Source organism: Oncorhynchus kisutch, linkage group LG8 (genome assembly GCF_002021735.2).
Source record: "Oncorhynchus kisutch isolate 150728-3 linkage group LG8, Okis_V2, whole genome shotgun sequence".
Lineage (NCBI taxonomy): Eukaryota > Metazoa > Chordata > Actinopteri > Salmoniformes > Salmonidae > Oncorhynchus > Oncorhynchus kisutch.
In genome coordinates this window covers 72,288,367-72,314,358 of record NC_034181.2, presented here as the reverse complement: position 1 = coordinate 72,314,358, position 25,992 = coordinate 72,288,367, and the positions used below count along the sequence as shown (strand labels likewise).

The following is a 25,992-nucleotide window of genomic DNA, read 5'->3' as shown; positions in this document are numbered from 1 at the left end:
TTTTTAATTGCCAGTATTTACATCCGGCAGACTTCAAACGCAGAAAGAGACATTTGTAAGGGGGAGCACAAAGCAGTCCTTTGAAATGTCTACAGTCATATGAAATGGCAGGCTAATTAAAAACCTTAGACAGCCTACCGGTGTGATATGAAAAGTAGTTATATTTCTAAGTCTAGTGTTCACTGTGTCTCCTTGCATGTGAGTCAACAAAGGCCACAGTGGGCATTATCAGGCTCCCTCGCTACCTGTTTACACCGCTGTGGAATAACCTCACCCTTACCATTTATCAAACAGAAAAATGCCCTGTTATTTAAATAGATCTGCTTTCAACAGGGTCAGCTACAATGAATCTGGTTTACCAAGACATGATTCATATTTCAGCTCATTAAGGTTATTGACCATGAATATACTTATTACAACATGCAATAGTTTTAGTCTTCCCCGGCACACAGAGAAAATGTCATCCCATAATTAAAACCAAGGACAAATATTATTTATGATTGCCAACCATATGATAAAAAGAGCTATTAAAGTGGGAGTACATCATAAAAAAATGCAAAACATTCCAATGCATGCGCTAGCAGAATGCTACTTTCAGATGTCTTTGAATAGTTCTGATGATTACAATTGTGCATGATGAGCAGAGCAGCATCGTCTGTGTTTAGCTAAAATTACATGGATATATAGATATGAGTATATTCTTGTAAACATTAATTAACATTAATAATACAATCATTAATATACACCATTTTGTGATGCGAGGCACAGGCTTGAGAGTATGGGGGTTGGCAGGGAAGCGAGTAATAGAGAAAAGAAGGAGAGAGAGAGAGAGAAAGAGAGAGAGAGACAGAGGTAGAGAGGTAGAGAGAGGTAGAGAGAGGTAGAGAGAGGTAGAGAGAGAGAGAGAGAGAGGTATAGAGCCTGGTGTTATCAGACAGCTGGTATTGTGCCTTCCTCTCCACTAGCTACATAAACACCTTTTTAGTAACAGTCAGTGCTAGGAACTGGACCTGCAAAAAACCCAGCCGCCTGCCCAGCCCCACCTTCCCTGCGCATAAATACAGATTTGGAGGGAGAGCTGGGCTGTGCTGGGCTGTGCAGGGTGTTCACTACCAGAATCAAGGCAGAATTCCTTTCAGATGTGAGAGACCTAGAAGAGAGAGGGCTCTCCTCGTCTCTGCACTTTCCTTCCTCTCTCTTCTTTCCCCTCTCTTCTCTATCGCCCCTCATCTCTCCTCTCTCGACATGAACCCACTGCATGAGTAGGAAGCAGTGTCTCTAGTCTTATAGTTTTATATAGCAGACCACTGCCTAGTCTCTAACAGTAAACCACAGACACAAACAAAATGACAGACTGGGAAATGGGTTTGGAATTTAAAGAGAGGTCTCTGGATAGAGGCATTTTGACATAACAGATAAGGAAAGTGCAGAAAAGAACTAGGGAAGGCAGCCAAGAGCTTTTGTCTAATTTCAGAGTACAAGCCTGTTTCTTAGATTATGTATAGATTATGTATGTCTGATAGGAATAGAAGGATTTGTTAATCTCACTTTAAGACACTCTTTACAAGAGACCGCTGCGGTTGTGAGTGACCTCAGCATCAAGCTTACCTTTAACTTCTCCCAGAAGATCACCGGTGTCGAGCCTTTCCATCTTCTCTTTCCAGTCTTTTGACAGAAGTGTTTCCATGCAACTGGATTCTGAAAGACATGGGAAAGAAAAGAGACCTTTTAAAATGCTTTCATTTTCAAATTCATTTCTCCAACGGATTTCTTTCAGGAAAGGGTACATCAAATCCAAATTCAATTTTTATGTATTTAGATTTTTACGATATTATACGATAATATTTTGAAGGTTCCAATTTCATTCATGTAATTTCAGTTTGAATTGAATTACTGGTATTTGTATAACAATGAAAAGGAGCCTGAACTTTTTCTTCTCATAACAAAATGGAGGTAGAGGAAATATGTTTCTAAAGAGAGGTGCTTTCTCTGTTGTCATTCACATGCCAAAAGTGTCAGTTTCTCACACATGCCTCAGCACTCCAGTAATACTAACACAACTAACACACCCATCAACACTCCTTGTCAAATCTAGCTGTGTATGTTAATACAAACATACACACTAAAGGTGTCTTGTCCCCAACGGTCAAAATAAAACATTGACAGCTTCTTGGTTAAAACAAGACAATGTCACATGTCATTCAGAATTAATATTATTAATTACAACTAAAAACCATTCACTCCTTTCCCAACTGAATAGCTCTAATTACTGATGGTAGATTAAAACACATTCACTCTTGAGCACCCATTGAAGACGGTAAAAGGTTAGACAGATAGATGGGGTGAGAGAGGGGGAGACAGACAGTATAGCCATGGTAAGGGCAGAGACAGTGCAGAGACATTAAGAAGGAGGTAAGGGTTGAGACAGGGTGTGTCCAAGCGTTCTCACAGCCGCCAGTGATGAAAACAATTAACATTTGTCCGGCTGACAATGAATCAGTGGAGGAATGGCTGGAATCTGCCATGCTGTCGTTGTGGTAGCTGATAAAGAACACACTGCTGGCCCAGCCGACCCGGGCCTCGCCGGTCCCCGCACTGCGCAGAGGTCAGCCTGTTCCCATCAAACACCACCCACCCCCGTCTCTCCTCCCATCCCTTCCACCCTCCGCAAGTCAAACTGCAGGCTCCCAGGCACGCTGCCCCCTGTCTGAACTGCACTAAGACAGCCAGGCCACTATACCAAGATCCAGGATTAGCACTGAGCAGGGCCCTGCTGTCTGTCTGTCTGTCTGTCTGTCTGTCTGTCTGTCTGTCTGTCTGTTTGTCTATCTGTCTGTCTCCTACTCACAAAGTGGGGCTGCCACCATGGACATACCCACCAGCTGATGCCTGACTTACCCATGAGAGCAGTCCTAGATCTCCTCTCATACCTTCATACTGCTGGTTAAGGCTTGATATATAGTTAATACCGCAAGTCAACTGTTCCGGAATGATGTCTACTCTCTACTCTCTGATGTCTATTCTCTAGTAAATATAGAACCATGCTGCTGTTGTTTCTACGTCGGGCTCCATGTTAACTGACATGACTGCTCCTGAAAACAGGAGCCCTAAACAGATTGTCTTCAAGTCATGTTGCCTGAAGATGACAACATGGAGTGTAAGACAGGGTTTGTTCACTCTGAAAGGGAGTAAAGGGCAAACAGAAAACGCAGACATTGTTGCAGTTCACAGAAAGCATTGGGACTCCATCGGGAATGGTTTAACCACTCTCCTGACAATGGCTCATTTGTGGTCTCTGTCTACCAACTAAAGGGTATAATTCATAAGAACATACTTCTGGATGCCTTCAGGGATTGTCTTAGGAGTGCTTTGTGTTTTCAGGTTATAGTAGTCATCACATGGTCTGGAGGCAGTGGAATGAACAGAATAAAATTATCATCTAGATCAAGATCTGTTGTGTAAAGATGTATCATTATACAATACATTTGATATTTCATTAGATTTTTCATGTTTCAGATATATTAATTTACATTATACTGTACAGAAAAGGAGATATGCAAGAGAGACAGAGAGAGAGAGAGAGAGACAGAGAGAGAGAGAGAGAGAGAGAGAGAAAGAGAGAGAGAGAGAGATATCCTAAATGGTTTGGATCATTCTCCCATTATTATCCTCTCTCTTCCTCTGACTGAGGAGATGTAAACAGTTTAGAAAGTACACAGCTGATGATTCCTTTTATCTGGGGTGTAATGTCTTCACCCTTCACTTCCAAAATCCAAACATGATACCTCACTATGAAAACACATCAAGTTCAGAGGGACTGGGAGGCTGGGAGTAATAGGGGCTCAATGGTTAGCCTGCCTCTGTTTAATGTTGTCTTTCAAAAAGATAAAGTGGAGTGGCCATTTTGTTTGATTGTCCACTTCCTCCGTGGCAGAGAGGCCAACAGGACATCACAGGCTCAGGTCATTATAACATTACTTCTGCTTTATTGACTTTCCAATCCCCGACTCACAGTTTGTCCCCCTGACCCGGGATGAGAGAGGTGCAGTGTGTGTGTGTGTGTGTGTGTGTGTGTGTGTGTGTGTGTGTGTGTGTGTGTGTGTGTGTGTGTTGACTCCCTGCTTCCCCGCCTGGCAGTGGGATCACAGACACACAGGGGTTGAGGGCAGGGGGAGTGAATGAGTTCCGCTTCTCTTCCATGGGCCTCACCCCTGGGTGAGCAAGCTTCCTCTCCCTCCCGGACTTATCCCCATCAACACACTCCCCCAGATAACAGCTCTCCCTCAGTACAGATGCACAACAACAGCAACACACTCCTCTACCGACTCAGGCAGAAAGAACACACACACAAACACTCACACAAACACACAAACACTCACTCACAAACTCATGTTAATATATACACCCATACTTTCACACAAACCCACACACAGGTGAATGTACATAAATACACATCACCAGAGATGCTGCTCCAGCACTTGATCATGAAGGAATGCACCAACTGTTGTAGATAATATGGTGCCAGCTCCCATTCTACTCCACCCCTCCCACTTTTCCCTCCTCCTCCTCCTCTCCTCCCCTCCCCCGAGAGTGGCCGCTCCCTGACTCCTCCATACTGCACCTCCATCCCCAACCCTGGGCCAGACACAGCCTGCCAAGCCCTCACACAAGACAGCCTACAGCTGGAATGTGCAAGAGAACCTGCCTGCCTGCGCTTTCTCTTTTCCACCTGGGAGAGTGAATAATGGCCTGGATTAGTATATAAAATAACTTAGAAACACCTTTCAATGCTCCAACAGCTTAGAACCAAATAGGCATACCCAAATGAAAATATTGCTGTTGTAATTTTCAATCAGGCATACTTTAGGAAAACACACAAAATGACACAGTCGTCTGGCTTATTTCACAAGTGTCTTAGAAAGGCTAAACCATTTTTAGAGGAATTTAGATTAATAGTAGTGTGTGTATGTGTGTGCTGTTTTAATTTCTCAAATTCCTGTCTGTCTTCTCTGGAGAGATTAAACATGCCAATGGAAACACTGTGTTATATCATAATAATAGTTAGTGTCATATTAAGATGTGAGCAGTAGGTGCACAGTGTTCATTTTTAGACAGAGCTTGTAACAAATCATACAACTATCACACCTCATTGGTCTTGTAGTCAAAACCAGATATGTTTCATAGGAAAAGACAGAATATTCAAATCCAGGTGATTTATATTGAAGATCTTAAAACCAACACCATGTTTATATTGTATGTTGCATTGTGGCTGTCAATATCAGTGGATTTCTGTCTATCTTTGTGGGGATAGAGATACCAAAGTCTGCAGAAAGTGGAATCATGTAGTTGGCTTGTCATTGAAAAACGCTTGAACAAGATAAATTAAGAGTCCCTTTGAGCTTATTTTCTATTTTCCTAAGAGGGACTCTTAAATATCTCCCTCTCTCTTTCTCCCTCTCTTCCTCCCTCTCTTTCTCCCTCTCTCCTCTGAGATAAAATGCTGTGCAGCTCTGGAGCAGCCCATTGAGACAGGATGAGAATGGAATGAAAACAATAGCTCTTATCAGACTCTTATTTACATTTTCCCAGCGTTCCCGCGGCAGACAGCTCAGCTTGTCACTGAGCCCGGCCGGCCCCACTGGACCCGTACCAACTTCCTCCGTCCTCCGGCCCCGCCGATACCACAGGCCCCTGGGGACCCTGGCCTGGCAGCAACCCCCACTGCTCTGCCACTAGCACAGATAGCAACATACGAGACCAAACTACTCCAGAATGTTTCCGGAATGTGTTCCCCTGGAGGAGGAAGTGGGGAGCGGGCCCAGCTCCCTAAGACTGTCTTTACGGAGCTTACGGAGCTGGATACAGGCCCCGCCCCCATCTACACTTCTTCCAAGTTTCTTGCTCGTTTCCTAGCGGCACCATGTTGCAATGTAAAGCCTGCCAATTACCTGATACTGCCAACTACAATATGTTTCTATCTACTATCTCCATTGTGGTCTGGTACACAGCTTGTTCATGCAGCTATCCTGCAATCTGTCTGATGTGGGTGAAAACTCAGAGGGATTGAGACACCTAGAGCAAAGATGAGCTGACTACATTAGACTTAGTCTTTCACTACATTCAAACAAGAACTAATGGTGCTCATAAATCTGAACAAAGGGATGTTTCGGGGCTAGTGTTTGGTATAAACAGGGCTTTCAGCACCTGGCACTGAGCACTGCCAGAATCCCATGTTGAACAGAAACCACAACAGTGTAACCCTAAGAGGCAGGTAAGCACTGCTGACAATCTCACCCCCAGCCTCTTTAGAAGATCACCGTTTATAAAGCTGAATGAGTGTTTTATTGAGCATATTGTAATACGTTACTGTTAATAAAGTGAGTGCAAGCTGGTCATAAAGACTTCTGCATGTGCCAAGCTGAGGGAAAGTTGTTAACTAATGTATTGTTTTATTGCGGCCCTAAACAGAGTGGTTCAATCAGAGTATCATCGGATGCACCGCACGGTTAAGTTCCAATCACCAAGAGGAAAACACAGACGGCACAAATAAATACACTAACAAGCCAATCAAACCTTGTCAATTTGGATTTGAAATGGTCCGTGAAAAATAATATCTTAATGATTCATGATTCATGTTGTTATCTACTTGGGAAATGACTTTAACGATTGGCATTGGGGTATCAACCAAGAACACATTAAATAAAGCCACGTGGGGCACGTTAAATAGGCAACCTCATGTCTCATATCTTCTGTGTGTTTTGTCATACAGTCGGAAGGATATACAGAGTGCGTTGTACCGGTAGGTCTCTTCCCAGGCATCATGAGACTGTGTTTTCCTCCCTGCGGGGGCAGTAGTCTCTGGGTGTCCTCCTGTCTGTCTCTCTCTCTGTCTCTCAGTGGGCCCGGTGGCCCTATGCCAACACATCTGTCCCTCCCTCCCTCCGCTCCGTGCCCTCACCACCCTGCCTGCCTGCAGCCTGCGGCCCACTCACTCACTCACATGCCTATTGTAATCCCTCAACAGGAAGAAGCAATTCCCCTCATCAATCCTTCTCAACACTGAGAACCACGCAGGACAGGGGGAGAGATCCTGAAGGATGACAACACAACACTGACCCGGCCAGGAATCCAGCCAATCATCCAGCATCCCACTCTCTGTTTGTCCACCTATCACTGCTGCTGCTTCAACATACATACTGTAACAGCCACTGACAGTAGGCTTTATTTCTCAGGCTATGATATTCTCTATACAGATACTGTATGTGACTAGTGGCTACTAGTGGAGTGTTTGTGACGGCTCATTGTGGTGGAGGATGGAGAGAGCGCTATCTGTGAGAGTCACAGGAGACTCAGCATCAGCCCTGTATACAGTATTAGTGGTTAGAGCCTCCGGGGGAAACATGCCATTACTAAATCAATGATCAACTAACAATGGCCAAATAAGTTATTTTCTCCTCAGTACGGCAGAGCCTTATAAACAGAGGCTGTGGGCTGGATGGAGGATAGCTTTTATTAAGGGCCCAGCGAGAGGCAGCGTTTTAGAGTAGGAGTGCTCTCAGTGAGCTAGCTAGAGGACTCGTTGAGTTGGAGGACACACTTGTACAAATAGTGGTAGTTAGGTTCATAATTATCTTCAGAGAACTTTTAGAGTGCTTTTAATAATATTTGCAAAAATAAATTATCCTAGACTGAAAGCGTTAGGCTGAAGCTATAGGTGTACAAATATGTCAAGGTTAGGAGGATAAAGCAGGTTGTGTTCAATTTGGTGAGGGCAACAAGTCAATTTGAAGCTATTCTTCTCCACTCTAAATGAAAATACCTCATTCTATTATCTATTTAACTCAGGGCTGAATTTGTAACCCTGAGAATCGCTCAGTCAGATCCGGTTCTAGACAGACAATATGAATCCCGTTCCCCAGTCTCTCCTCTCCCCAATCTACCTCACTCTGTATGGACCCGTTTTCCAGTCTCTTCTCTCCCCAATCTACCTCACTCTGTATGGACCCGTTCCCCAGTCTCTTCTCTCCCCAATCTACCTCACTCTGTATGGACCCGTTACCCAGTCTCTTCTCTCCCCAATCTACCTCACTCTGTATGGACCCGTTCCCCAGTCTCTTCTCTCCCCAATCTACCTCACTCTGTATGGACCCGTTCCCCAGTCTCTCCTCTCCCCAATCTACCTCACTCTGTATGGACCCGTTCCCCAGTCTCTCCTCTCCCCAATCTACCTCACTCTGTATGGACCTGTTCCCCAGTCTCTTCTCTCCCCAATCTACCTCACTCTGTATGGACCCGTTCCCCAGTCTCTCCTCTCCCCAATCTACCTCACTCTGTATGGACCCGTTCCCCAGTCTCTTCTCTCCCCAATCTACCTCACTCTGTATGGACCCGTTCCCCAGTCTCTCCTCTCCCCAATCTACCTCACTCTGTATGGACCCGTTCCCCAGTCTCTTCTCTCCCCAATCTACCTCACTCTGTATGGACCCGTTCCCCAGTCTCTCCTCTCCCCAATCTACCTCACTCTGTATGGACCCGTTCCCCAGTCTCTCCTCTCCCCAATCTACCTCACTCTGTATGGACCTGTTCCCCAGTCTCTTCTCTCCCCAATCTACCTCACTCTGTATGGACCCGTTCCCCAGTCTCTCCTCTCCCCAATCTACCTCACTCTGTATGGACCCGTTCCCCAGTCTCTTCTCTCCCCAATCTACCTCACTCTGTATGGACCCGTTCCCCAGTCTCTCCTCTCCCCAATCTACCTCACTCTGTATGGACCCGTTCCCCAGTCTCTACTCTCCCCAATCTACCTCACTCTGTATGGACCCGTTCCCCAGTCTCTCCTCTCCCCAATCTACCTCACTCTGTATGGACCTGTTCCCCAGTCTCTTCTCTCCCCAATCTACCTCACTCTGTATGGACCTGTTCCCCAGTCTCTCCTCTCCCCAATCTACCTCACTCTGTATGGACCCGTTCCCCAGTCTCTCCTCTCCCCAATCTACCTCACTCTGTATGGACCCGTTCCCCAGTCTCTCCTCTCCCCAATCTACCTCACTCTGTATGGACCCGTTCCCCAGTCTCTTCTCTCCCCAATCTACCTCACTCTGTATGGACCCATTCCCCAGTCTCTCCTCTCCCCAATCTACCTCACTCTGTATGGAAAACAAACTTACAAAGTCAAGATTTACAAAAAGATTCTCACTAACTCTGAGGGAATCTTGTGAATATCTTAATCACAGAGGCAGTAAAAACAAGACCCCATCATCGCAGCAAATAAAACACAATAATTACAAGAAGCCGGCAGAAAAGTGAAACGCAGTGAGAAAACATGTTTTGTCATTCCACCGGTAGTTCCAGAGACAACAGCTGTTGGATGAGGAATGCAGATCCTCCTGAAGTCTCCATAATCATGGCCTTATTGAAGGGAGGACAAAAAGGGCACTAATTGCAAGGGAGCAATCTAAACGTAATAGGTTACACACTCCCGGGCGGCATTGCACAATGCAAACGCTAAAGAGAGGAGAGAGAGAAAAAACAACACTATTCTGTGTACAACAGTGGCATCGTTGCTCATTTTCAGGCAATTACCTTGCCTCCTTGTCAACAGTTTTAATAACCTCTTATCATTTCCACAAGACTTTTTGCTTCAGTTAAATAATTTCAGCTCTTTAATATGCAAATGCAGCCGTTGGCATGCATGGGTGAAGAGGCCTGGCTCCTTAAGATGTGCCAGTACATTGTGGAGCACCTGCACCTCGGGAAAAGCTTGATTTAATTGACACCTAATACTATTCATTATTCCACTTGGTGAGCATCCCTGTTAGTCACCTGTAGGCTCCCCTATAGACACCATCCCAGCTTGACAACCGCTACTATAAATACAACACAACCAGCCTGGGATATTCTGCAACCCAGGCTCATGGAGGAACCCCTCACACACCCTTATGTCCTTACACACTCACGTCCGTAAGCCTGATGGGGTGGGGTCTGGGCTCTCTGTTACAGGTCAGGGGTCATTGGAAGATGTTGCTAACGACATGAGGATAACGTTAAACAATCCCTGGCCTGTGCACACACACACTTAAAGGATGTACTAAATGTACTAAACCAGAAGACATTCAACTAAATCAGAGGGCAAAAGCTGCAATCCTCATGTACAGTGGTATGTGTGTGTGTGTAACACAGACCTAAACATAGACCTAAACCTAAATCTCCAGGAAGATTTAACGAAAGGTGTATTTGTAACCTGCTGTAGGTTGGCCAGGGGCTGTTAGTGCTGAGGTAACCACTCGTCCTGCTTTCTCTTTATCCATAGGAGCCGAGGTGCTAAGCCTACAGCAGTGACCCAGCCATTCCAGGCTCTGGTATCCAGTACCCGCCCACGGCTCCACAGCGGACCTCTATATAGGACACGTGTCTATCAAGCATACTGTATAATAATGAACCGTCCCCAAGAGGCTTCACCTCTTCAGCAGGGCAACACGTGACCTCTCCCAATCCATTTTACTGCGGGACTTTGTCGCAATCAGCCTTGAATTATTAAAGTGAGCAGTGAGCAATGATCAATTCATGCATCCCCGGCCCGTCGTCCACAAAGCAGTACTTCAGCAGAAACTACACAGAGAACACTGGGAAATGCTTCCAGACAATGTACATAAATGTGAAATATGTCAGGCCTGATATGTCAATAATGTAAACTGTTAAGGCTGAGGCGAAGCTAATCCAAAGGAAATGCTATCAGAGGACGTGGGGGAAGAGACTCCAGCCTGGTTAGATTCCCTCCTTCATTAAGTGTGTAAAAGCGTGAGATTTCTGCACTCTCTCCATCCTGTCTAGACCAGAGGGACTGGCTGGGGAGCAGCATCTGGCCAGCCTGCGTACATGGAGAGGAGTGCCAGCTACCTTGCCCCCTAGGAGTGGGTCTCTGTGCAGCCTGTTATGAGATAGTGGTGACCATATGAAAGAACTGTGTGTGAATTATAAATGTGAGCCGGTCCACAGGAGAAGAGAGGAGAGGCAGGCAGTGAACACCGCAGTAAGGGCCCCTGGCCAGAGAAGGGCTTGGATGCCGCTTAAAACACAACCCTAAAGCTCTCTTATCTACATGAAAGAGAAAATACGAAGTTGAAATAAGAAAAAAGAAAGTAGCAAGAAGCTAGGAAGTATGTAACTCAAGGAACCTGGAGAAGGAAGAGGGGGGAAATCCAATCAAAACGTAGTGAGGGGAGATGAGGAGCCAAGATAAACCAGGACTCAGAGCCCCCAAAACTGCAATCTCCTCTTAAGCCGGAGAGTGGCAGCTGGCAGAACAGCTGGTGAATAGGATTAATGTCAGAAGAATGAAATAAAAGTCAACATATGTCCGAGCCTGAGGTGTTGGGACTGTGCGTGATTGTGCCCCCGATGGATGCCATGTGTGCAGCTGGAAGGAGCCAGCCGCTGTGCTCTGCTGTGCCGTGCTGCTCCACTGTGCTCCAGACTCCAGCTCCTCTCTACCCCACAAGGTCACTTTTAACAACTACCACCATTAAATGCTTGGATAGCAAAATGTACTTTTTCTCGCCCCCTCTCCTCCTCTCTCCCACCCTGTTAAGGCAGCTGAGGCTGTTGCTATACTACATTTCTAATAATAATAATTTAATTAAAATTTGTATTAATGTGTAAGACAAGGACATCAGTAGGGTTCAGAGCTTATTCCAGGAAGCTCGAGGTACAGTAATTGGAAAGTTTAAGACATTGTTTTCTGGTATTTCTATATAGAAATAACTGAAAAGCAAAGAAAAAACTGAAAAGCAAAGAAATAATCAAATGTTTACCTCCTTCAAAGAGACTGCCTTGAACCATAAAAGAGCACGTTGAATACCTTCTAAAGTCACACAGCCTATAGCTACACCGCAAAGTTTATCAACTGATAATGAAGGCTTATTCAGATAGGAAACCAAACAATAAGAACATGTAATGAACACCTTGCTGAAATGAAGTAGAGACAGCTTAAATCACACATTGTGATAAACATAAAAATAAGGAAGTCCGTCTTAGGAGGTAAATAAATGAAAAGTAAAATGATATGGAGGAAGGAGCCCGTGCTGATGAGGGTCTCAACACTGTGAAGATGAGCATTACGAGGGAGATGTAGACTTCATTTCAATTTATAATTTCCATTTGATGTCGGTAATCATTAGGGTCCACACACTGTAATAAATTATAATAATTTGACACAAGAATTAAATTACTGGGTACCTTGCAGAGGAGATGATTTTTGTTGGGTACCCTGCAATCTAACTGTCAGATAGAAACTCTGCTGCTAATCAATGCTCCAAAACATTCCCATTTATTCATCTGTGTTAAATTAATAGAAGTGTGTGGATAACGCTGCTTAGTGTGATCATGGCCGCTCAATGGGATTTACTAAATTAATGTGTGCCTGAGACTGTACAAGGACAAAAAAATACTCATCGGATCCACATGAATGATTAAAATGTGCAGTGAAGCCAAGTGTCTGGCATAGCCCCCCAAACTTGATTTTATCTTAAACGTTTAGCGGCAACGCCGATGTGCTTCACAGATTACTCTGTATTATACACAGAATGTAAATGCTGCCTTAATAAAAAAAAGAAGAGATACTAAAGTGAAAGACTTTACAAGCATGGTAATAGTGATATAACGTGCTCTCCAGGTCCATCCAGGATATTTCATCCATGATAATTACAGGTGCATACTATGCTTTTAGGCTCTATATTACTTTACTTTATTTTCAGTGTGTGATGGTGTGAGTGTACATGCGTATGTGTGTGTGTGTGTGTGTGTGTGTGTGTGTGTGTGTGTGTGTGTGTGTGTGTGTGTGTGTGTGTGTGTGTGTGTGTGTGTGTGTGTGTGTGTGTGTAGACATGTTGAGAACATGGCAAAAGCATATACAGTACCTGGTACCGTACATATAAATTCAACAAGATTACTTTATATATAATGATTTAGGACATACAGTGCCTTCGGAAAGTATTCAGACCCCTTTTTCCACATTTTGTTAGATTACAGCCTTGTACAAAAAAAAATATTAAATTGTATTTCATTAATCATTAATCTACACACAATACCGCATAATGATAAATCTTTGCTAATCTATAAAAAAATTAAAACAGAAATATGACATTTACATTAGTATTCAGACCCTTTACTCAGTATTTTGTTGAAGCACCTTTGGCAGCTATTACTCGATTCTTCTTGGGTATGACGCTACAAGCTTAGCGCACCTGTATTTGGGGAGATTCTCCCATTTTTCTCTGCAGATTCTCTCAAGCTCTGTCAGGTTGGATGGGGAGCGTCGCTGCACAGCTATTTTCAGGTCTCTCCAGAGATCTTCGACTGGGTTCAAGTCCGGGCTCTGGCTGGGCCACTCAAGAACATTCAGAAACGTGTCCCAAAGCCACTCCTGCGTTGTCTTGGCTGTGTGCTAAAGGTCGTTGTCATGTTGGAAGGTAAACCTTCACCCCAGTCTGAGGTCCTGAGCACTCTGGAGGAGGTTTTCATCAAGGATCTCTCTGTACTTTGCTCTTTTCATTTTTGCCTCTATCCTGACTAGTCCCCACAGCATGATGCAGCCACCAACATGCTTCACCGTAGGGATGGTGCCAGGTTTCCTCCAGACGTGATGCTTGGAATTCAGGCCAAAGAGTTCAATCTTGGTGTCATCAGACCAGAGAATCTTGTTTCTCATGGTCTGAGAGTCTATAGGTGTCTTTTGGAAAACTCCAAGCGTCCTGTCATATGCCTTTCACAGAGGAGTGGATTCCGTCTGGTGGAGTGCTGCAGAGACGGTTGTCCTTCTGGAAGGTTCTCCCATCTCCACAGAGGAACTCTAGAGCTCTGGCAGAGAGACCAACAGGTTCTTGGTCACCTCCGTGACCAAGGCCCTTCTCCCCCGATTGCTCAGTTTGGCCGGGCAGCCTGCTCTAGGAAGAGTCTTTTTCCATTTAAAAATGATGGATGCCACTATGTTCCGGACCTTCAATGCTGCAGATATTTTTTGGTATCCTTCCTTCTGTGCCTCGACAAAGTCCTGTCTCGGAGCACTACGGACAATTCCTTCGACCTCATTGCTTGGTTTTTGCTCTGACATACACTGTCAACTGTGGGACCTTATAAGGTATCTTTTTAAAAGTTTTATAAATTAGCAAACATTTCTAAAAAAACTGTTTAACTTCGTCATATGGGGTATTGTGTGTAGATTGCTGAGGATTTGTATTGATTTAATCCATTTTACAATAAGGCTGTAACATAACAAATGTGGAAAAAGTCAAGGGGTCTGAATACTTTCCGAAGGCACTGTAAATGTTCAAATAAAACTTTAGTTCGTCTAATTAAGGGGCGACTATATGCTATTGCAGACTGTGACATACTCCGTTTCTACCAAGCAGCAATTAAAGATGTTTATGAACCAGCTCTGTTTACTGAGATGTCAGAGTTCAGGATGTGCACACATTGCTCTGTGGACGGCGAGTCCAAAGGTCACTATTTTTAGATGACGACCTCCATTCTCTAACCCATACCCCCCCCCCCCCCCCCCCCGCCCAAACACACACACACACACACACAAAATTATGTTTTAGTTTACAAAGTAATTGAGCAATGATCTGAACAACTGGTATGGTGCCAAAATATTAAATTGGTTAAGGCTAAGCAGCACTGCATGTATAAATGTTCTCATATGCAGTTTTTGTATTGAATATCTCTATCTCTGAGACTGAACACAATAGACATGTATGATGCTAGGCCAGCCAGACCAGGGAGAATTAGGATGATGAAGTAACCATGGTACTTCAAAGGTTAAGAATTCCAATTTCTAGGAAGTCCCCTTCGCTGGCCCACAGCTAAACGTCTCAATGCACTATTGTTCCAAAATGGTTCTGCAACAATGGGAGCCGTATTTTCCTTTGAAACAAGCCATCCCCTTTCTCTGGGATACAGAGCCACACGGACTGAGACAAGCTGTGCAAGGATGGAAGAATTCAGATCTCATGTGAGCTCATTGCCCAGCCATGACTTTAACAAAAAGTTAACAACAGAAGTCTTATGGTAGCCGCCATGAAGCCAACTGGCACCCAGGAGAGAACTACAAACAGGCAGGAAGAGTGAGAGAGAAGAGGGGAGGAGAAGAGGGATGGAGAAAGTGGGGTGCCTCAACACACAAATCACTAATTGCAGCATTATGATAAGATAGAGGAAAATGTCATTCCAGCCCAGCGATCATTAATTATAATCCAGTCATAACTTTAACCTATCATTGGAACTTCATGACATGTAATGGATGCCAGGGTCTTAAAACATATTAACCACTCGACCTCCGCAGGCTTAAAATTATATCGGGGGCACTCCCAACTAGAGATGGTGTTCGCTGAATAATTATAATCATCAGCACTCAAGCTTTGCACCGCAGTAAAACATGTTCCTATCTGTTTCTTCTGACATCCTAATCTCATCTCTTGGCACATGTGAAATGTTATTGAACAAGGCGGGAGATATAGAGAGTGAGGGCAGACATTTGTTTTATCACAAGTGATTAAACAGTCTCTCTGTTCAAGTGGAGTGTAAAACATCAAAGTGGAGTGTAAAATATTCATGCTCAGTGTTAGGTGGAAAACAATGCAAATATTGTACAAGGAGGATCTGTGTAATCTGTCATGTCTGCCTGTACCAAGGCAGATCTGCTAGCTGGATGGCTGACGTACCATAGTCTTATAAAACAACCAGGAGAGCCCTGAAATCATTAGCAGGCCACAGGGGCCGTCTGTGCCCATGGTGTGGGTTACATTGACACTATTTTCATCCCCGGTCAGATGACACCAGCTCTTTTGTCCAGTTATGTGTGGAGAATGCCTGGGAACCGAACGCCAAGGCTTGAACAGCGATACTGGGCAGAGACTTTCCCAGTATAACCCCTCTCAGACACACACACACACACACACACACACACACACACACACACACACACACACACACACACACACACACACACACACACACACACACACACACACACACACACACACACACACACACACACACACGCACATAACCCTGTTCTGATGTCCTACTGTCCATCCAACTGGCCCTCATCCCCAAGTTGTCCCCCTGTCCTGTCAGAAGCTCTGTTGTGCCAATGGCTGCCCCCCCCCTCCCATCTCCCCCACCCTCCAGTCTGATTACGTAAAGCCTGTCCATATCGGTCCCTGTTCTGCATAAAGGAGTCTGCTATTTCCAGATCTACAGCTCCAGCACAATGACAGATTTAGGAGCATTAATGGGCTCTGCCTTCTTGTGTGTCAGCATTCTGCCCTCACTGTAGCATTCCAAATACTGAGGGGTCACATAAAACAGCCAGGCTATTAAAGCTGCTGAAAGTGTAGTCTCCAGTACACTCCTATTCTATACAAGCTGTTATTCTACACTGTTTAGTCTTTTAGTCTGTTTAAAGGAACATGGAAATTCATAGAACAAAATACATAAAAACTCTTCCATAGCTTCTCGATCATTTTTAAAATGAAGCACTATGTTTCAGGATAATTGAGTCCCAATCCATTATGGTTGGCTGTACTATAGGTCTGGGCCAGAGCTGAGATCCAGCTGATGGGATGCACCTATGGGGAGTGTGTCTGAACACAAATAGGCCTCTGTAAGGCCCTGGCTGTGATTTGTCTCCCTAAGACACCCGTTTCCTCCTATCAGGGGGATCCTGTGCAGCCACTGGGCCAGCAACACAATGGGAGCGTTGTGCTCCTCAGGCGCAGGGGGACAGAGTCAACAGCTGAATCCCGAGAAGATGGCTCTCGGAATGCTTCACAGCAGTTGCTACTGTTGACTAATGGGAATATGAGAAGAGGGAAGGTGATCCCAATGCAGCGAAGAATGGCACACTGAAGAAGCAGCTGCTTGTTTTGTCATCTCAAAGAGGGAGAGCTCCACTTTAGACGGATCTAGCTGCAACCCCCTATGCTGTTCTTGTTCTGTCAGGACTCCCCTCCTAGGAGGCAGTCGTGGTGTGGTGTGTATGGGTTCTGTTTGGACTGCATACTAAATCCATCGTTCAGAGAAGGCAGGCTGGAGAGTGAGAGTGGAGCGTGCTCCCTGTGCCCCACACTTAGCCATGTCATTTAGCTCTGGGCTCTGTTCACTGGCCTGGCAGCAGAGGGGCAGTGCTGTGGCAGGAGAGAGGGGGAGGGGAGGAGTTTTGGGGGTGAGAGAGGAAGGGGAGAAGTAGTGGATCTTTTGGTAAAAGTTCACATGTCAGGCTGGCAGGCTGCCCGCGGCATACAGCCTGAAAAATCTATTTAACGTCTGCTTCACAGGGTGACAAGAGGTTTGATTGGCAGAGTGCAGAGAGCAGCTTTTGATCATGTGTCCTAACAAGTGATTCCAGCTCATGTCTCTTCAGCCTGAACAGCTCCACATTACCTATTCAAACAAAAGTGACAGACCAGAGCACTGCTCCACAGGGCTGGCAGACCACGCCATGGGCCAAGAATGAACACAGGCACACACATAGAGAGAAAGAGAGAGAGAGAAAGGCACACACACACATACAGTGCATTCGGGAAAGTATTCAGACCAGTTGACTTTTTCCACATTTTGTTACATTATAGCCGTATTATAAAATGTATTAAACCGTTATTTCCCCCACATCAATCTACACACAATACCTCATAATGACAAAACAGGTTTTAAGAAATATTTACTCATTTACAATAAAATAAATAAACTGAAATATAATATTTCCATAAGTATTCAGACCCTTTACTCAGTACTTTGTTGAAGCACCTTTGGCAGTGACTACAGACTTGAGTCTTCTTGGGTATGACGCTACAAGCTTGGCACACCTGTATTGGGGGAGTTTCTCCCATTCTTCTCTGCAGATGCTCTCAAGCTCTGTCAGGTTGGATGGGGAGCGTCACTGCACAGCTTCTTTCAGATCTCTCCAGAGACGTTCGATCGGGTTCAAGTTCAGGCTCAAGGACATTCAGAGACTTGGCCCGAAGCCACTCCTGCATTGTCTTGGCTGTGTGAACCTTCGCCCCAGTCTGAAGCTGAGGTCTCTGAAATCTCCCAGCCCCTGCCGCTGAAAAACATCCCCAAAGCATGATGCTGTCAACACCATGATTCATCGTAGGGATGGTGCCAGGTTTGGCCGGGTGGCCAGCTCTAGGAAGAATCTTGGTGGTTACAAACTTCTTCCATTTAAGAATGATGGAGGCCACTGTGTTCTTGGGGACCTTCAATGCTGCAGAAATGTTTTGGTACCCTTCCCCAGATCTGTGCCTCGACACGATCCTGTCTCGGAGCTGTACTGACAATTCCTTCAACCTCAAGGCTTGGTTTTTGCTCTGACACTGTCAACTGTGGGACCTTATATAGACAGGTGTGTCCAAATAATGTCAAATCAATTGAATTTACCACAGATGTAAACAGTTGTAGAAACATCTCAAGGATGATCAACGGAAACAGGATGCACCTGAGCTCAATTTCAAGTCTCAAAGCAAACTTCTTCTTTTTTTTTACCCCTTTTCTCCCCAATTTCATGGTATCCAATTATTAGCAGCTACTGTCTTGTCTCATCGCTACAACTCCCGTACGGGCTCGGGAGAGCCGAAGGTCGAGAGCCATGCTTCCTCCGCAACACAACCCAACCAAGCCGCACTGCTTCTTAACACAGCGCGCATCCAACCTGGAAGCCAGCCGCACCAATGTGTTGGAGGAAACACCATACACCTAGCGACCTGGTCAGCGTGCACTGCGCCCGGCCCGCCACAGGAGTCGCTAGTGCGTGATGAGACAAGGATATCCCTACCGGCCAAACCCTCCCTAACCCGGACAATGCTGGGCCAATTGTACGTCGCCCCATGGACCTCCCGGTAGCGGCCGGCTGTGACAGAGCCTGGGCTCGAACCCAGAGTCTCTGGTGGAACAGCTAGCACTGCGATGCAGTGCCTTAGACTTTACCGTGAAATACTTGCTTACGAGCCCCTACCAAAGATGCAGAGTAAAAACAATATTATAAAAATTCTAATAGTATCACAAAATGAAAACAATACACAAGAATGGAGCTATATGCAGGGGGTACCACACACACACACACACACACACACACACACACACACACACACACACACACACACACACACACTCAGAGGCACAAACACTTAGACACAAAACCACTAAAATACTCAAACATGTCACTTGATCAAATGTGTCACTTGTATCAATATAAGCAGGTTGTCAGATAGACAGAAGAGAAGGACAATTATTAAAGGAGAAGACAAGACGAAGGAGCGCGAGTGGAAAGAAGAGGAAGAGAGAAACTAGCAGTTGTCTGATGTTTGGGGGACTGGGGAGAGGAGAGTAGAGGAGAGCTAAGTGTTTGAAGCGCGCCTCAAAACCTGCAGCTTCACCTCGACTAGCAGCCAACACATTAAAAAGGCGACTGGGTCTCCAGCCTCATTGCATATGCATCGAGTCAGAGGCTCACGCCACAGATCATTACAACAAAGATTCCTATTAATTAGGTGGGATTAAACAGAGCCAGACGACAGGGCAGCTGGATAGAGGGGAGAGGGAACGAGAGAGAGAGCTTGTCATACTATGTTATTTCTTAAGCAAACCTTTAAGCGAGTCGTAAGAACACAACCAGATACTGTGGGCATGAATGAAAATGCCTTTCTACAAGAAATCCTGAGCTTGACTAATAACAATGTATTACGCATATAGTTCAAACGGTACAAATCACCTGTAGCCAATTTTACAGTGAGCTTCCATGGCTGAGACAGCAGGATTGGGGCAGAGACGGTGTTAGGACTAAGTCATGAGTTCATCAGTATTAATCAGGCCAAAGGCTTGAAGCTGATCCTATTCTCTTCCAAAGCTTCCACCCATCCCTGAATCTCATTACACACCCTGTCGTAATAGAGGATAATGACCCTGCCCTTCCTTAGCACACAATGCTGATTACAAACTCACACTCACACTGCAGCACTGTCACAGACACTGGGATAACACATAGCCCAGAGACGGATTACATCTACAAGTAGGGGGATGGAGGGAGAGTAAGAGAGAGAGAGAGAGAGAGAGAGAGAGAGAGAGAGAGAGAGAGAGAGAGAGAGAGAGAGAGAGAGAGAGAGAGAGAGAGAGAGAGAGAGAGAGAGAGAGAGAGAGAGAGAGAGAGAGGGAGAGGGAGATGGGGGAGCGAGAGAGAGAGAGAGAGAGAGAGAGAGAGAGAGAGAGAGGGGGAGATGGGGGAGCGAGAGAGAGAGAGAGCGAGAGAGAGAGAGAGAGAGAGAGAGAGAGAGAGAGAGAGAGAGAGAGAGAGAGAGAGAGAGAGTGTCACGACTTCACCCGAAGTCGGTCCCTCGGGCGGTGTTCGGTGGTCGGCGTCAATTTTCCATTGGTTTTGTCTGGTCTTCCTTCACTCCTGGTTCCAATCCCATTAATTACATGTTGTGTATTTAACCCTCCTTATCAGTGATTGTTTGATTGTATGTTATGTGCAAGTTATGTTCTGGTGTGCGACGGGTTTTGTACCCACTTTTATTATTTAGTATATTATGATTTTCAGAGTTTTGTGAGCACAAACAAATCCGTTTATACCAAGTTTGTTCTCCTGCGACTGACTTCCCTGCCACCAGCACGCACCCATTACAGCGAGAGAGAGAGAGAGAGAGAGATGGGGAGAGATATATATACTGATTGACATTACATAGAGTATGACTGAGATTGAGAATCATACATTCAGATCACCCAACTAAACAGCACGATTTGACCACTCATGTCACACAGTGGAGGTCATCTGCTGCTGACGTGTGTGATCTCTTTCAAAATCCTTCTACCTCAGAGAGGAAGGCTGTGATTTGGTGAACTGTCCCTGTGGATGAAGGTGCTGTGGCTTCCCACTGGTATGGTAATTAGTCAATCGGCCTTGCTGTGGTCCAGTTGCACTGCTAACCAGATACTCTGACTGACACGGCTAGCTTCTGTTGGCCATAGCCTGGCTCCTGTGAACCATAGTGTGGAGTGTGGCCATCCTCTCAGCTCCAAGGAGGTTGGGTTACTGCCTTGGGGAGAAGTCCTCACCCTTTCACATTAGCAACTGTTCATAGTGTCACAGGTCACCCAGGGTTGCATGTTACCCTCTGAGACAGAACCTCCACTATGCACACCTGTTCCCAGGGGGAACAGTACATCCCAACTCAATGGGGAGCGACCTCTCCTTCTCACTTCTTCTTCAGACACACTCGAGTCATCACAGGAACACTGTGAGATAATGTGTACAGTTATACAGGCCAACCACCAGGTTGAACTGTAAAAGCAGTCCCTTTACATCAGAATATAGATGTTATGTACTGCAATCTCTAGTGCAACCTGAAATGTAAAAAGCCTTGTATATTTTTTCCATAAGGGAACGTAGACCTAGAACATGTTTCAATATCCCAGGTCAGTGTTGGGGTTAGGGTCAGCCTGCAGCCCTGCCACACTCCTGCCTGAAACATGTCATTCAGTCTCGTCGGCCTATAAACATTGATTAAAATATAACAAACAAGCTTTTAGCAGCAGCCAGAACTACTCCTGGCAAGACGACACTGCTGGCTACACTGGCACAGGCAGAGGACTGGCGATGCCCAGGCAAAAAGGGGACGTTTGTGCGTGCATGCCTGTGTGTTGACATTCCCTGATGCAAGCAGCAAGTCTCTGTAACAGAGTACACCACAAAGAAGGAGATTAATATCTGACCGGCTTGAGTGCATCACTTTCTGACATGCCTCCGTGCACAGAAATTGCATTGTGCTCGACAGGCCACCGATAAAGAATAAAAACATGTCTCGGCATGCCACTCAATGCACAATAGAAAGATACATTAGGAATTCATTAACTGTAAGCAAATCTAATCCAGAGCTGGTTGTGCTGGTAAGGATTCAACCTGTCTGTATAGAGCCCAAAGGAACAGGCTAAAACCTAACAAACACAACTATTACCTGTCCTTGTCTTGGGGACAACACAGTGTTGACTCCCTATGACCATTATTCATACTTTAGTGCATTATAGGAAGCCGGTCTATCTGCATGTGAATCCAACCAAGGTCACCTTGGATCTTTATAATGGAGGCCATTTTTCTTTTTCCCTTAATACCTTATACTGACATTTTTAACTCTTGACAAGTGGTGTCTGGAAAGCTCTCCATAAATAATGCATTTACAATACCTAGTAAATAAACATTGGGTACAATCGTTAGCCCTCCTGGCCACTGAGTTTAATAGAGTTTTTACAGCTAAGGTGGCTATTCAGCTTAATGCAGTCCTCACTGCTGGGAGGACATTTCATTCATTAGCGCAGTCACAAGCACTTAGAGCACTTTAAGGACCAGTGACAGAGAGGGCGGAGGAGGGGTGGGAGGGCGGGTAGAGCCGATGAGTATGGCGACTGTGGCGGATTCAGGCACGGAGCACTGAGATGGCAGCCCAGTTAGGCAAAGTTGTGGTCAACTTTTGTCTGATTGGATTTGAGGGCAGCGAACCCTGACGACGATATACATTTAATCAACATTTTGTTGGGGGACTGAAAGAGGCATGGGCGGCGGAAGGAGACTCTGTCATCGTCTGTTAGGACTGCTCTCTGTCCCAGTCCACAGCTTTACCGTCGCTCAGTAGCAAATATGGCCTCTGGACTAGCACAACGTCACACAATTATCTAAATGACACTTTCTGACTCATTCATCACTGAATCTAAGAGGATATACAAAGTCCAGTTTAAACAACTTCAATGTTAATGGTATAGTAACAAGTGTCTACATTGTAATAGGTGAAACAGAGAGGATTCTCATGCCCTCTACCATTAAGGTCAGCAAGCTCAGTCTTGATCCATCATCACAATGAGATGAGATTCCTGACCAGGGACATAACAGGGAGGACTCAGTCAGAATAATGGCAGCAGATGGTGTCTAGCTCTGCTCTGAAGACTCCAGTGATCCAGACCAGTGGAGGGACTAAAGCAGGGTGGATTAGGAGGAACAGTTGTCTCCATGATACTGTAGCTTAGATAAGTGATATATTTAGCTCATCGCTGCTTTGTCTTACATTAGCCAGGTCATTAAGGCAACAAATGGCTCTCCAACCTCCTGGTTTGCCCGTAATGGGTTAATCCTGCCCTTTCAAGATGCTCACAGAGGCTCTCTATAAACACTGACATAGATTATGAACGGTAACAACAGTTACCCACCTGCCCTACACACTGTACTCTGTAATATCCCTTCTGATGTGCAGCAATCACACAGTCATCTCTACTGATGGTGTCAAGCCTCCACAAGGACACTGAATCTCTCCATTCCAGCAGTTTACAGACGACATATTGAACTTCGTGAACCTCTTGTCTTGTTCTGTGTTCTCAGAAACTAATTTCCTCCAACAAGGGAGTTTATTTAGGTGGTGTTGATGCATGGCGCATGAGGCAGGGCCAGGCTCTTTTATTAACAGGAGATGAAAACAGCTGTACTGCACGTTGAAGCACTCTCTCCTCCCTGCGCTAACATACGGCCCTGGATTACCAGCTGCACTTGACCATTTAAATTACTGCAACAACCGGCCCTCACCAGCTGGGGCTCATTACCATAACGCCCGCCTTCGCCATAAAGGGCTCCGATGAGCGCGCCCGCCGCGGAAAACAACCCCATCAGAAACCAGAGACACATGAGAGATGTCCTCTGTGCCGAGGAGAAGGTATCATCTCTGGAAAAGTCAAGGGTATGAAACTAACGATACCATTAAGACAACAGGGGAAGAAATACTAGTTAAGACACTGTTTTTACTATTAAACACATATAATAAAATAATGAATCTGAAGAAATGATTGTAAATCTAGTATCTAATATTGCTCAAATCTAATATCGTTATTAGTAATATTAGAATTTGGATGACCTAATTAAATTAGGAAAATAAAATATTGGGATGGAGATTGCTATCTACTGAATAATCCAGGATAGGGATAATGTGCAAAGACCACCAAACAAACACTTTATAAAAAAGAAAGCAAAAAAATAAATTAAACGAACGGACGTCTAATTTATTCGTGTGATGTAGTGCTTCAGCTAAGAGTTCCCCAGACGCTGAATGAGACACCAACGTTCACAGGGGGCTCCAAGTCTGATTGCATACTACAATATACTACTAGTGCCGTGCTCATTAAGAATGGGGGAAATGTTGTAGCGGCTCTTTCAAACATTTGTTTTTCCGCTGTGCATTTCTCTTACAGTCTGCAGTCTGGGGGAGAGAGTTGGGGGGTTACCATAGGGTGACAGAAGGTTCTGTGGGGTACTGTGAGATACCATATAGGACTAGGGAGTGGAGGGTTACCATAGGGTGACAGAAGGTTCTGTGGGGTACTGTGAGATACCATATAGGACTAGGGAGTGGAGGGTTACCATAGGGTGACAGAAGGTTCTGTGGGGTACTGTGAGATACCATATAGGACTAGGGAGTGGAGGGTTACCATAGGGTGACAGAAGGTTCTGTGGGGTACTGTGAGATACCATATAGGACTAGGGAGTGGAGGGTTACCATAGGGTGACAGAAGGTTCTGTGGGGTACTGTGAGATACCATATAGGACTAGGGAGTGGAGGGTTACCATAGGGTGACAGAAGGTTCTGTGGGGTACTGTGAGATACCATATAGGACTAGGGAGTGGAGGGTTACCATAGGGTGACAGAAGGTTCTGTTGGGTACTGTGAGATACCATATAGGACTAGGGAGTGGAGGGTTACCATAGGGTGACAGAAGGTTCTGTGGGGTACTGTGAGATACCATATAGGACTAGGGAGTGGAGGGTTACCATAGGGTGACAGAAGGTTCTGTGGGGTACTGTGAGATACCATATAGGACTAGGGAGTGGAGGGTTACCATAGGGTGACAGAAGGTTCTGTGGGGTACTGTGAGATACCATATAGGACTAGGGAGTGGAGGGTTACCATAGGGTGACAGAAGGTTCTGTGGGGTACTGTGAGATACCATATAGGACTAGGGAGTGTAGGGTTACCATAGGGTGACAGAAGGTTCTGTGGGGTACTGTGAGATACCATATAGGACTAGGGAGTGGAGGGTTACCATAGGGTGACAGAAGGTTCTGTGGGGTACTGTGAGATACCATATAGGACTAGGGAGTGGAGGGTTACCATAGGGTGACAGAAGGTTCTGTTGGGTACTGTGAGATACCATATAGGACTAGGGAGTGGAGGGTTACCATAGGGTGACAGAAGGTTCTGTGGGGTACTGTGAGATACCATATAGGACTAGGGAGTGGAGGGTTACCATAGGGTGACAGAAGGTTCTGTTGGGTACTGTGAGATACCATATAGGACTAGGGAGTGGAGGGTTACCATAGGGTGACAGAAGGTTCTGTGGGGTACTGTGAGATACCATATAGGACTAGGGAGTGGAGGGTTACCATAGGGTGACAGAAGGTTCTGTGGGGTACTGTGAGATACCATATAGGACTAGGGAGTTGAGGGTTACCATAGGGTGACAGAAGGTTATGTTGGGTACTGTGAGATACCATATAGGACTAGGGAGTGGAGGGTGACAGAAGGTTCTGTGGGGTACTGTGAGATACCATATAGGACTAGGGAGTGGAGGGTTACCATAGGGTGACAGAAGGTTCTGTGGGGTACTGTGAGATACCATATAGGACTAGGGAGTGGAGGGTTACCATAGGGTGACAGAAGGTTCTGTTGGGTACTGTGAGATACCATATAGGACTAGGGAGTGGAGGGTGACAGAAGGTTCTGTTGGGTACTGTGAGATACCATATAGGACTAGGGAGTGGAGGGTGACAGAAGGTTCTGTTGGGTACTGTGAGATACCATATAGGACTAGGGAGTGGAGGGTTACCATAGGGTGACAGAAGGATCTGTTGGGTACTGTGAGATACCATATAGGACTAGGGAGTGGAGGGTTACCATAGGGTGACAGAAGGTT

At 45.5% G+C, this 25,992-nt stretch overlaps 1 protein-coding gene across 1 annotated transcript in view; it reads right to left on the bottom strand.

Moving 5' to 3' along the window:
• Positions 1 to 25,992, bottom strand: part of LOC116374881 (transcription factor SOX-6) — a 201,694-nt gene that overhangs the window by 94,992 nt on the left and 80,710 nt on the right. Inside the window, exon 7 of the mRNA XM_031831135.1 lies at positions 1,609 to 1,698. Coding sequence (XP_031686995.1) covers positions 1,609 to 1,698 — 90 coding nt within the window. The remainder of the gene's footprint in view (positions 1 to 1,608; positions 1,699 to 25,992) is intronic.